The sequence below is a fragment of the Python bivittatus genome, unplaced genomic scaffold, assembly GCF_059951505.1.
Source record: "Python bivittatus isolate LINGU-HERP-01145 unplaced genomic scaffold, Pbiv_v1 ctg000610_np1212, whole genome shotgun sequence".
Lineage (NCBI taxonomy): Eukaryota > Metazoa > Chordata > Lepidosauria > Squamata > Pythonidae > Python > Python bivittatus.
Genome location: NW_028277088.1, coordinates 57,406,337 through 57,419,440, shown reverse-complemented (window position 1 = coordinate 57,419,440; position 13,104 = coordinate 57,406,337). Strand labels below are relative to the sequence as shown.

At 37.1% G+C, this 13,104-nt stretch overlaps 1 protein-coding gene across 4 annotated transcripts in view; it reads right to left on the bottom strand.

Annotated features, from left to right (window-relative positions):
• Positions 1-1,477: 1,477 nt before the first annotated feature.
• CUNH7orf57 (chromosome unknown C7orf57 homolog) overlaps positions 1,478-13,104 on the bottom strand; it is a 56,495-nt gene continuing 44,868 nt past the window's right edge. For 2 of the 4 annotated variants that reach the window (XM_088150097.1, XM_088150098.1), the window contains exons 7-10: positions 12,246-12,346; positions 9,842-9,957; positions 7,807-7,957; positions 1,478-2,027 (exon numbers count right to left, since the gene is read on the bottom strand). In XM_088150097.1, coding sequence (XP_088006223.1) covers positions 1,985-2,027; positions 7,807-7,957; positions 9,842-9,957; positions 12,246-12,346 — 411 coding nt within the window. In that variant the 3' untranslated portion in view covers positions 1,478-1,984. The remainder of the gene's footprint in view (positions 2,028-7,806; positions 7,958-9,841; positions 9,958-12,245; positions 12,347-13,104) is intronic. The other 2 variants (XM_088150099.1, XM_088150100.1) reach the window with 2 other exon arrangements.

Below are 13,104 nucleotides of genomic sequence, written 5' to 3'. Positions count from 1 at the left end.
CAGCTGTGGGGAGAATGTTAAATCGAGCTAAAGATAAGGCTCTCCTGAATTTAGGGACTGTGATAAATATGAAGCTGGTTTAGGTGCTAAAATCTGGTTATTTACAATTATATTGTGAGAGAAAGCAGCAATTTCTGTTGGGCCTTCTATATCTAAGATCCTTTGCCTTAATATTGATCTAGCTTGGTCTGGCCCTAAAGTTAAGATGGCATCACTGGAAAAGCCATAGTGGCTCAGTTTCTTTTGGATAGCTGTTTCCCAAGAAGAGTTGAAGTTACCTGCCAATATTAGACCTGGGTCAGTCCACTAGGATTGTGGTGTAATTTTAGCCAGTAAGTAAAGATATTTATCCAGAGATTCGATTCAAGTTTACTGACTCCTGCTTCCCATAGAAGTACTGCATTTGGAACACAGCGGGTAACCTGGAAGATGCCTCTCAAAAATTTTGTTTGAATTCTTTCTAAAGTAATCATGCTGTTATACAGTCCTAACTGAGCTCCGTATAGCAGTTGTGCTCGGGCTTTACCTGCAAACAACTTAATTGCCAACAGGGATAAACTGTGCTCCTCTGGAAAAATAATAAGTTTGAATAGCTGATGCAGATCTCTGTGCATTACGAGATACATAATCCAGGTGGGCATTTCTGCTTCCTGAAGCTTGAAAAACTATCCCTAAATATTTAAATATCTTAACCTACTCAATGGACTGCCCACCTAAGTTCCAGTATTCCAGGAAATAAGGGCTACATAGCCCAAGGCAGGGGAAAGTGTCATTTTAAATAAGCAGTAGGTTTCTTACTTTTTTCTTTAAAAAAGTTTTTAAAGTTTTCCTCCTTTGGGACATATATGAGCTCACTGAACTGAGCTTCAGAGGCTGTTAACTCTCCAGTGTTGGAATGAATCAGTTTCCTGCACGGAAGAGACCTCTTGAGCATAAAATGGAAGCGATGCCAGGATTTTACTAGGTGGGGGAACTCCACCCCTTAAATAACGTATTACAGAAACTACTGCCAAGCTTGCCACTTTAGACAGCAAAAATAAAGACTCATTAAAAAGTGACCATGAAGGTTTTGAGTCAAGTTATATTCCTAATGACTTAGTGCACACAGAAATAAAATTTATCTTTTTAACCAAACCAATGGTTCACCACTGCTATTTTCCTGATGTTTTTGAACTTCCCAGATTACTCTATAAGCCTTTGGAACCCATCTAAATAGTCCTGATCCTGCTTAGTTTCCAAGACCAGACAAATTCACCAGGTGCTGCTAGAAGTGGACTTAAAGGAAGCATTACAAAACCTGAAATGCTGTTGTGTCTACATACAATTAATTATCTTTACATCCATCTTGTTTAAAATTAAATGGAAACGGATTAAATCTTGTATTTTTGAACATTTATGGCTGGAGGCCCAAATGACTGCTCAGTAGGATTTACATTATCATTCAAAAGAGCAATAATTAAGGGACAATTGTTTCCACTTTCTAATAGTGTTTATTCAAATAGAATTCAAGTATTTATATAAGTTTATATGTGAAGTATAAAGCAGAACAAAATACAAGTAGTGTTTAAAACTATCAATACAATTCAATATTCTGAAAAATAATTTCATTGTCAATATATACTGACATTTAATTTATACATAGAAAATCACAAGAATTAGCTTTTACTTGGAAACATACAAAAATAAAGTCAGCACTGTAAAGCTCAAACTGCTCTCATTCTTTTTCTCCCTATATCCTCTTCAGTAGTTCAGTATCAAAGCACAGCTTATATTAACTGCGTCCTATGGCCGTAGGGATGCTGTTGCTCACCAGCTCTCAAGCAATAGGTGTGGCTTTAGAAGACTAGGCAAACCTTAGCGGTAGTTGGTTTAGCAGATAACTATTTGGAGCCTGCTTCCTAAGCTGTATAATATTTTTTTGCACACAGTGCTGTTTGGAAATAACAACAGAATTGTGGCAATTCTACGAAGTACCAGCTTTTACTCAATGTCTGTTTGTGTTGATTCTGGCTGGGATGTCTCTGAATCTGCAAAACAAAAAAGGAGAAGAAAATTGGTACTCTCACCAAAACACAGTGTTTCTTCTTTACAAAAGAAAAGATGTGTGTGTGTGGGGGGGGGGGGGGAGACAGAAGGGCTTCACTATTTTAAAACTAATTTGAAATGAACAGCATAGAAACTGGGATATCACTTCCTTAAATAGGACTATGAATGCTCAATTTGTCATTTTAATTTCATTTGGTAGTGTTTTAAGACACTATAAATAATATTAAATTTGACTTGCCATGAGTTCTTGAAATATTATATAATAATATTGCACATGAATATTGTGAATAACTATGAATTCAATACAAATTGAAATGTATTGGTTTCATACCCAAAATGTTCAAAGTGCTTTTGTGAAATATGTGGGATTCTTACAACAGTTGAGTTAAACAGACCTGGAGTTTCAAGAACATATGAAACAAAATAGCACTTACTCCAGTTCACTTACTATTTAATGCTGGCAAAAATTTAAGCTGACATCAACTGTGAATGACTGAGCTTTTTAACAAATAGATACTGATTTATATTTCTGCATGTTAAGTCTATCAATAGGTATCTGACAAAATTGACCTTGTTGGCAACTGCTGTTGTTAGTAGTAAACTCAATGGCACCTAGCTTTAAAATATCCCCAGATCCATCCATTAACAAAACATGGACTATGGACATGCTTGGAAGTCAAGATTGCATGGGAGACAGAAATATTTTTTATTACTTCCACCAGGAAGACCAAGCAATCCCACTTTTGAAACTTTGTACTATATGACACATGGGAAAACCCTTATTCAAAACTATTGCAGAACATGAGGGCTTTCCTCCTGATAAATAGACTGTAGACAGACTTTTCAAATATATGCATTAATTGTCTATCAGTATGATTTCAGATGCTGATTTTAAATTAAATTTTAAGCAGCTAGAGCTCTGTAATCTCAGAGATTCTCTTTTCCCTTTCTATTTTATTGCACCATTTAATATCAACCAAAAGTATTCTCTAATTCATGCTACAACTGCACCAAATTCTAAGAAGAAGGGCCCACTTTAGAAAAGTACAGTACTTTTCTAAACTGATTTACAACTCTGAAATGTTCTTCCTCGACAGAGTAATCAACATTGCTGTTTAAATATTTTCTGCCTGTAAGATATTCTGATTTGGGCTGCTTTCAATGACTGTGGTAATAGAAAATTTGTTCAACTGTATTTTGCAGCAAGAAGATATTGTTAGACTATTTTCTTTTTATCATGTTTTGATAGACTATTGTGCTCTGCCTAGGCACCTAACAATGGAATATAATTAAATTATTTATATAAACAAACATCTTTCTGAGAAAAACTTTTAAAACATCTAGGTGAAGTAACAACTAAACTTCTAACATTAACAACATACTATATTCCTGAGACAGTTTTCTTTAAAGCAATGATAATACTGCCCTAACATAGTAAACTTATTATTAAGTATTTAGCTATTTAGCCAGCAATAGTTTCATGGTTTTGCCTATGCACAAAGCATTATTGCTAAGAAACCATACTGAATTCAATGGGACTTGTCTTAATGAAGTGTGCAGTCTTGCAATCTATGGAGGTAACATAATTAACAGTGAATTACTTCCAGGCACTTAGTTTCACATTCCATAGAAAAGGCTGGAACGTAGCTCAAAAAACAAGAGTTGTTCTGACATACAGGAGTTCACTGTTCAATGTTTAAGTCTGTTTTCCTTTTCAAAAGCATTCAGCTTTGTTTCCAGTATATCATTATTACAAAACCCTGCATCCAATGAACTAATCAACTTGGCTAGTAATTTCTTTCTTTTCTTTTACAGCAGAGCATAAATACAGTTCACTTGGAGTTACTGTATAGGTCTATGTTTGTGCCATTCTTCACAGATACACATATCATAAATACAATGATAAATACAACTAAGCTTCCTATCATGGGAATTAAATTCTATTTTGAATGTGATGAAAGCTGCCTAAAATCCCAGAGCACTTTAGCTTCTTTATTTTTTATTACTTTGTCTGTTTTGTGGTCCCACCAGTTCTTGCTTGCAGGCAAATGGAATTTCTTGCAGATATTCCAATACACCTTTGTTGCTACTTTGTCATGCCATTGTTTATAGTCAGTCTATGTGGTCTTCTTGCAGCAGCTAACAAGATGGTCTGCTTTTTCTTCAGCTTCTTTACAGAGGCGGCATTTGCTGTCTGTTGCTGTCTTCTGACTTTGCATGCATTTGTTTTTAAGGTTTGGTCTTGTGCAGCCAGAATCTGCCCTCTGTCTCTTTCTTCAACTTTCTTGCTCTTAGCGATTGGCAGGTCTTGTTGTTACCTGCTTTGCCTACTAGTTTTTTTGTGCACTGGCCATGTAATACTTTGCCTTGCCATGTCTTTTTTCTATTATTCATTTGGTCTTTCTTGCAGGCCAGTTTGATCTCTTCAGTATTCAGTAAGCCTTCATGGTGTATTAGCTTCAGTGCATATTCTTTTTTATATATTTTTATTATAGTGCATGTTCTTCACTGTCCTTGATATTCTTCTAATGCCCTTTTTTCTTCTTCAACTGTCTGGTATACTTGTAACATTCCACGCCCATCTATGCTGCTTGGTAAGTAGAGTCTGGCAATAACGCTGCATGGATGAAGGGTATGATTCGCTGTCATTATTTTTAAGGTCTTCCCTATCCAGGGCTTCTAAGTTCTGTTTGTGTCCAGTCCACTATTCCAGCTGTGTATCTAATGACTGGAATTGCAAAGGTGTTAATTGCCTTGATGGCATTTCCTCCACTGAGTTTGGACTTTAAGATCTTCACTCTCATTATATATTCACTACTAACCTTCTTGACTTCAAAGTGTTTGATGTCAGCTTGAAGGATGCCCAGGTATTTGTAGTGATCGTCTTCATCCAGGCTCTTGATGTTATTTCCATAGGGCATCTTGATTCCTTTGGTTTTCACTATTTTTCCCCTGTTGATGGTAAGGGTGGCACATTTGTCCAGTCCAAACTCCATTGTAATATACTTGGCTGTATATTCAGAGAGTGTTAAGCAGCAATTCTATTTCAGATGGTGTTTTTCCATACAGCTTCAGATCGTCCATGTAAAGGAGGTGGGATAACCTGGCAGATATTTTTGATGTTTGATAGCCATGGCCTGACTTGTTCAGTATTGTTGACAGAGGAATCAATGCAATGACAAACAGTAGTGGTGATAATGAGTCTCCTTGAAAGATTCCTCTCTTGATATTAGCCTCTCCCATTCTATCACCATTGACCAGCAACTATGTCTTCCATTGTGCCATTGATCTTTGCACAAAGCTTCTGATGTTTTACTGACTTCTATTATTTCTAGGCACTGGATTATCCAATCATATGGCAGGGAGTCAAATGCCTTCTTGTAATCAATCCAAGCTACATTCAAGCTGGTCTTCCTTCTCTTGCAGTTTTCCAAAATCATCTTGTCTAGGAGCTGACCTTCTGCTCCTCTGCCGTTTGGGCAGTTTCCTTTCTGTTCAGATGGAAAGAGCTTGTTTTCAACTAGATGATGTTGGACTGCATCAGCTACCACATCAGTTAGCAATCTGAAAGTTGTGGGCAAGCAGGTAATTGGCCCGTAGTTGCCTGGTGCCGCCCCTTTTGTTGGACCTTTCATTATCAGGTAGGTTTTGCCAGATGTTAACCAATCTTCAATTTCAGCTCCTTGCAGTATGTTGTTAAACTACTTGGCAATGAGTGGGTGCAGAGCAGTCAGATGTTTCAACCAAAAACCATGCAGTTCATCTTCACCTGATGCTGACCAATTCTTGATCTTCCTTGCCCTTTTCTCCACCCTTGCTGCTGTTATTACAAGTTCTCTCATTTCAGCTTCTTTTTTATTCTTATCCACCTCCTTTATCCAAGCTGCATTCTTGTATTTCTTTGGGTTGTCCCAGAGCTGTGGCCAGAGCTGCACTGATTCTTTTTTGTCAGGTGTTACCTGGTTCACTGCAGTCTCTCCATTGATGGATTGGTAGAAACATTTCTGATTCAACTGAAATTAGAGATTCTGAGTACAGTGTGCAGTTCGAGCTTGGTATGTGCTGATCTTTTTGGCTATGGCTGTTATTTGCTACTTTATTATTTCCAGTGCTTCTTTGAACTTCCTTGTTTCTAGGTGGAATTTCTTGATCAGGTATTCTTTGGTCTTCTTCTTCTTCAGCTTCTTTTCTTTCATCTGTTCTAGCTTGTTTGTATCTGATCTTAGCATGCTGATCTTATTTTCCAACCTGATCTGCATTGTTTGGCTTTTTTTCTTGTTTGTTGATTTTGCATCCAAGGTATTCAGTCATAACTGCAGCTGTGCTGTACATTAGTTGATTTGTTTCTTGCAGTGAGCTGGTGCTTATATTTGATATTACAGTATTGGCATCTTTTAATACTTGTGCTGTTTCTTTGTAACAAACTTCAATGCAGGCAACCTTATTCTGTTGTTTTTGTGCTGTTCTAGATGCTCAGTTATTTTTTGTTTCAATTCCTCTTCTTTTTTAGTTAGAGAGTTTGGTTCTTTCTGAGGAGAAGGCAGAGGAGAGGGTGTGCTGGTTTGGGAATGAAAATGATTCGGCAGCTATGCTGGCTTCATCTACTGCCAACTCCGCCTGGCTTGCCTCTACAGTCTGAGCTACTTCTGGCTTCAATTTCTTTGCCCTGGGTAGACCTTTGCAGTTCTTCCAATTCTACTTCTGTGAATACTTTATTTCATGTTATAAATCGACACTGATCTGCTAGCCTCTGTTCTGTTATTTCTGATTCTGGATGTTATTCTTTCCAGAACTGGTGCACTGTTTTCAGATATCCTCTTCTCGTTGGGCTTGATTTGTAATAGCAGATCATTATTTCTTTGTTTTCAGTCTTCGTATATTTGCGATGGGTAAACAACTTTTCTTTCAGTAGTCCTGCAGCTGCTGGCCCTGGTTGCTCAGCCAACCGTCCCGAGTCCTGTAACCCACTTATCACCAGATGTGTAGGAACTAGAACACCTAGCATGGTCCTTGTTGACCCTGGCGATGACTGATCTGGTACAGGTTTCTGTAAATCATGTCTCACCATATTGTTTATGGGAGAGACACTCTTCATCTGGCTCCTCTGATGAGACCTGTCCAGTATGGTTGAACCTCTGGCATAGCTCTCACCCTCCTCAGGGCATGCAAGTCCCACAACCATGTAAAGTTAGTACCTCACTGGGAGTTGTTATTGTTATTATTATTATTATTTCCTAAATAAAGGGCCTAAATGAAACATGCACAAATGCAAGACCACTATAAGTAGTAGAACTTTCATTTTGCATGCTGCATGACTAACAGCTACTTTGCATTAAACCCATGCATTTTAAAAATTAGCCTTCAAAACAGTTCAGGAAAAGTAAACAAGAGCCTTTGTATATACTAACCTCCCATTTGTTTTTCTTAGAACTGAAGCTATTATGCAAAATGAGTTCTACTTTATTTATTTATTTAACTAATTAATTTATTCTGCTTTTAATTTTTGTGAACTCAAGGCAGCATACATACCTAATTATTTGCCATTGTAAGGAGAAACTTTACTGTATATTCTGGTACTTTCAAAAAAGGGGGAATGCACAACTCAACATTTGATTAACATTAAAAACATTTTTATTAACCATATGGTTACTTTTTCTAATTATTAAATTCTCCTCTAATAGCAAAGAAATAGCAAAATATAATTCTTATATTTGGTTATGTCAGAAATGGGCTATTGGGATAGGGTCTTGGGTGGCATACATTCTGAGCTTGAAGAGTGACTTCTTAGGCTGGGCACCCATTTCAAGTCCAGATTGAGATTTAGGTTTTCTTTTGTATGACAATGTATGTTTCCTAGCTTTCTGCCTCTTTTCTATTTTCTTCTGATACTCACTTGGAGGAAGAAGAGAATCTGCAAGAAATAATGGAGAAGGAATTCTTTACTTAATATGCATTCTAGATATACAGAGATGGGGAATCTGTGATCCTCCAGAAGCTGTTGTATTGCAATCTTGTCCCTTGGATAACAGAAATTGTAGACTAACAACATCTGGAGGGCCATAGGTTCTCTATTACTAAGATAGAATTTAGCCCAATTTGTTTTAATGATTTTCCAAAGCACTTGCTTAAAAGAAAGTGACTACAAAAGGTGTTCAGAACTATATTAAGCATTTACATGTAATATGGACTTGATTCTATAAAAGCAGTTAAGGTTATGGAAAGCATTCAAAGCTGCACTCTGCAAAACTCACATGGCTGCTCAGTTGTCTGTGCCTGAATGCACAAAATACTTTGGTTGGGACCACCAGTGAAGTGGATGTGTGTGCACATACAACAGGCTTTATTCATAATCACTCATGCCCTAGTCGCTATTACAACGTGTTCTACATGGGACTGCCTTTGAAGAGCATTTGGAAACTACATCTGGTCCAGAATGCAGTGGCTCAACCAGTCATGGGCACTCCTTGTTGCACCCACATAACACCATTACTTTGGGAACTGCCTGGCTATTGGTTGGCTTCCTGATATAATTCCAGGTGCTGGTTGTCACTATCAAAGCCCTGTATGGTTCATGGCCTGGATATCTGCAGGACTGTCTTCTCCCAATAACATTTACCCACCCAAAAAGATCAAATAAGACAAGCTGTCTCCATGTCCTTTGCTCAGGGAATGCCATCTACAGGGACTACAGAAGCATGCCTTCTCTATTGTTCTTCCACTTCTTTGGAACAGCAGTCTCCCAGACCCTCAAATGACTTGTTACCTGTTGGTATTTAAAAAATCTATAAGGACTTGGCTAAATAACCCCGGAGAAGTTGAACATGATTATTTGTCCCTGAAATAATGGACATGGTTTTAATGGTGTGGGTGTGTACACAGGTATGGACTACAATTATTCCTGGGTCTTATACTGCGATTTTATGGCTTCGATTTGTTAACTATATCATGTTTTGTTTTAATCTGAGTTATGGAAGGGGAACTGTATGCTGCTCAAATGTGACTGGAGCAGCCTATAAGCCACGTAAAATAAACAAACAAACAAACCAATATGTGCAGACAGCTTTAAGAGCTTTCCATAGAATGTGACTGTTTTATTGTGTCTAAGCGGGGTACTGGGCTTATATCAACCTGCTTTGCAAAATACCTTCTTTAATGCTTTGCACAATCCTAAAAGCTGTTTCTCCTCTGAATATTTCTTCAGAGATATTTAAGTATTATTCATAATATAAGATGAATGTTCCAGTAGAATATAATCTAAAACAATTATACTATGCCACAATTTTAAATATCTTAAAGTGGAACATCTTTGGTAATGGCAGTTACAGAAAAAGAATGCCTATGATTTCTTCTTTACAATGAAGAAATTTTGTTGCCCTTCGGAGAAAGCGAAAAGAATGGAAAAGAATTGGAAAACTGAAAAGAATTGGACTTCCTTGAAAAACAGTTAATGGGGTCCCACATCATTCTAAGGTTTGCTTAACTATGGATTGCTGAATAAGCCACAATTGACAGGATTCACATAACAAGGTAAGCTGTAAACCATAATTTATACAATGACTGAATTTATACAATATTAAGTTTTTAAAAAATTACAACTGCCATATTGTGATGTGTGAGTTCAAGTCTGATAAGTTTTAGAACGTGAGTTAACAAAATAATCAAATAGATCATTTAGTTATGATCCACAAATATTGTAAAATTGGCTTAGATAGATTACAGCAGGGGTTACTGAGCCACCTTATATAGCATATTAAAAAACTATATTATATTTTAAAAAAAGGTTTCAACACATTACCATTAGGCTGAGTATTCTTTTTCTCCCACTCATCACGTTGTTGAAGCCACTCATCACCATAACCACTACTAATCAGTTTGCTGAAGTTTACAGGTTCATTTTTTTTATGAGCAGGCCTACATAGAAAATAAGAAAGAATTAAGCCTTAAGCTAAAACTAGATCTAATTAATTTTTCATAGTAATAACTATGAGCAAACAACACAGATTTGTATGTAACTTAAAAAAAAACGAATGCCTATTTCCCTATTATGGATAACAATAAATAGTAAATAATATGAGAAAAAGTTCCACTGTTGAAGGCCAAATAATTTGCAGAACTGAAAAATAAAATGCCAAACTATTTCACTGAAGCCTTCCTAAGCAGGTAAATTGAACAAACAGATGTAATGTATCATTATGTGTGAAGATCTCCATTATCTACGTAGTGGTTTTATATGCATTCTCCTTGTAACTTGCTGATTATCACAACTCTTATTTGTTTTGCTTCTTTTGCTTAGTTGTTTAATCATCAGTTATCCTGTAAAATTTATTTCTAAAATTGTATCAAAGGACCCTCTAATCCAGTGTTGTCCAAACTTGGCCACTTTAAGATGAGTGGACTTCAACTCCCAGAATTCCCCAGCCAGCCATGAGTTGAAGTCCACTCATCTTAAAGTGGCCAAGTTTGGACAACACTGCTCTAATCCAAAGATTAGCTGCAGAGTTCCTTGGCTCAGAAATGACAAAATCAATACTTGTACAAATCTTGTTACTGTACTGTATATTGTTGATTACACCCTCCCTTCCAGTAGTGAAGGGAAAAAAAACTGTGCAGAGTTCAGAGAACGCAGCTATAGTTACATGTTAATTACAGTCAAACTCATCAAAATAACAATAGTCAGTTTTTTGTGTACATTGATTTTGTCACGTTTAACATAATTAGAATTTGCAAGTATCAAAAATAAACTAATACCTGTATTAATGAAATATGGCAATGGATTTTCAAATATTGTTTTAATATATGGCAATGGTGAAAAATTAGGGAGTCAAATTAAGGTATAGCAGACATCAACATTCCACATCTGATCAACCATACATGCACAGGAAGTCCTTGGTTAATGACCACTCATTCAATGACCGTTTGAAGTTGCAACAGCACTGAACGAGTAGTACTTACTACTGGTCCTTGAAGTTCTGGCCATCACAGCACCCATCACGATCTGGACGCTTGGCAACGGGCTCACACTTATGACGGTTGCAGTGTCCCATGGTCACATGATTGCCATTTGCGACCTTCCCTGATGGCTTCCCACAAGCAAAGTCAATAGTGTGCTCACACTGCAGCACCCCTTCCCCAGTCTGCATGCACTCGCATGGCAACCCCTCCCCAGCTCTCGTGCATTCACCACAGCACCACCCCCACCTCACTCCATAGAACTCACCCGCCCACCCTCCAGTCTGCTTGCAAGCCCCCCAGGACTTGCAACTTCCAACTGACTTTGTGGGAAGCCAGCAGGAAGTCGCAAGTTGCAGTCATGCGAGGCCCTCGCTTAACGAGGCACGATTTTTGCTTAACAGTGGCAATGGGGACTGCCAGGATTGCTGTCACTAAGTGACTTTATGACTGCATTGCTTAGCTATGGAAATTCTGGTTCCAATTATCATTATTAAGCAAGAACTACCTGTATGGAGTATTAGAATTTTTATAATGCTGTGGAAAAAAATATATATTCATGTTTTATTCTTTCTTAACTTTGTTTTTAGTAATAATTTTATCTGTGAGGGATTTATTTTTCAATTAGTCTAGTCTAAAGCCCCAGTAGCTCCCACTGACAGCTGCTTTGCAACAGAGTAGGAGAACAGCATTCTTTGGCCTTATTCTGCCCATATCCTTTGGCCAAAAGAATAAAAGGCATATTTTGCATATTGTTCATTTGGCCTTGAACTGATCTTGTTCTCTCTTTACCAGTGCTCTATATGACTGCACTTCGTTGTTGTTGTTGTTTTTATTATATTTAGAACATTTATTTGGCCACCCAACTCAAATAATATGACTCTGAGTAGTGTAAAAAATTATTAAAGAAAAATATAAAAGAAAAATAACACATTCCACTAAAGCAAAATAATGATGATGAATGCAAGGTTTCTCTTAACTATTTTGGGAGACAATAATTATCTGAGAAGTGGGATAAAATGCAGTGAATAAATACTAAAAAGCCCCCTTCACAGAGTTCAGCAAAGTAGTGGGCATTTGAAGAAAGGATATTCTGTCATCCTTTCTCTGCTAGCTCCTACTGGGCTGAGTGAAAAATCTTACTAGTCTGTAAGTATGTGTAAGCATATACAGAATGCAAACTAATTTTGCACTGAAGGTAGAATTATTCACACATGAAATAATAGGAATTGGCACTGAAAATTACTTACATTGGAGGAAAGTAAAGTCTGTTTCCTCCATGGAATTCTTTAGTTGTGATAGGTTGCTGTGTTCTGTGTGGGTATCTTGGTGTAATAGCAGGAAGTTTTATCTGTGTGAAAAGAAAACCCATTTCACTACTTAATATAGTATGATTAAATCCAACTTAAGAAACAATTAAGAAAAAAAAAGTGTAAGAGTCTGGCAGTATATTTCATCACAGAGAATAAGGAGCTTCTTTGGGAGTTGAGAGCAAAATTCCCTGGGGGATATTTCTACCAGGGACTGCATGCAAATTGTTAAGTGGGACTAGTATTAGTAAATGATAAGGTTGGGATTGTGACAGTTATTTCAAGAAAGTAGTATTATTTCAAGGGGGTGGGGGGAGAATTTTTAGCACATATATTTTAGGGTGTATTTTCTCTTCTGCCACTGCTTTTCTTTCATTGCCATTCCATTTTGCTCTCCCTATGAGTCCTACCATGGATTCACTGTCCCCCATGAACTTGCCAGGGACTTATTTTCCTTCATAAAAGCTGTCAGCGTTAAGATCTCAAATAAAAATAGTTTATGCACCCTCAGATTAATACACATGACTTTCATCAATATCTTAAATAATCCAAATACCCTTACAATAGCTGCCGTTGAACTGAGGAAAGAAAATGGCAGACTCATTCATAAATCAAAAATGAAACCACAGAGCCAAGCTACTACAGTATCTCTTCACCAATCTCTTGGAGAAGGAATGGAATAAGGTTAAGGAACCCCCATTTTAAAACCAGTCCTTTTATATCAGTTGCAAAATAACATGTGGCTTTAGTTCTTAATGTTAGAGTCATTAAGATTTTGCTTTGTATTTAACATGGGGTT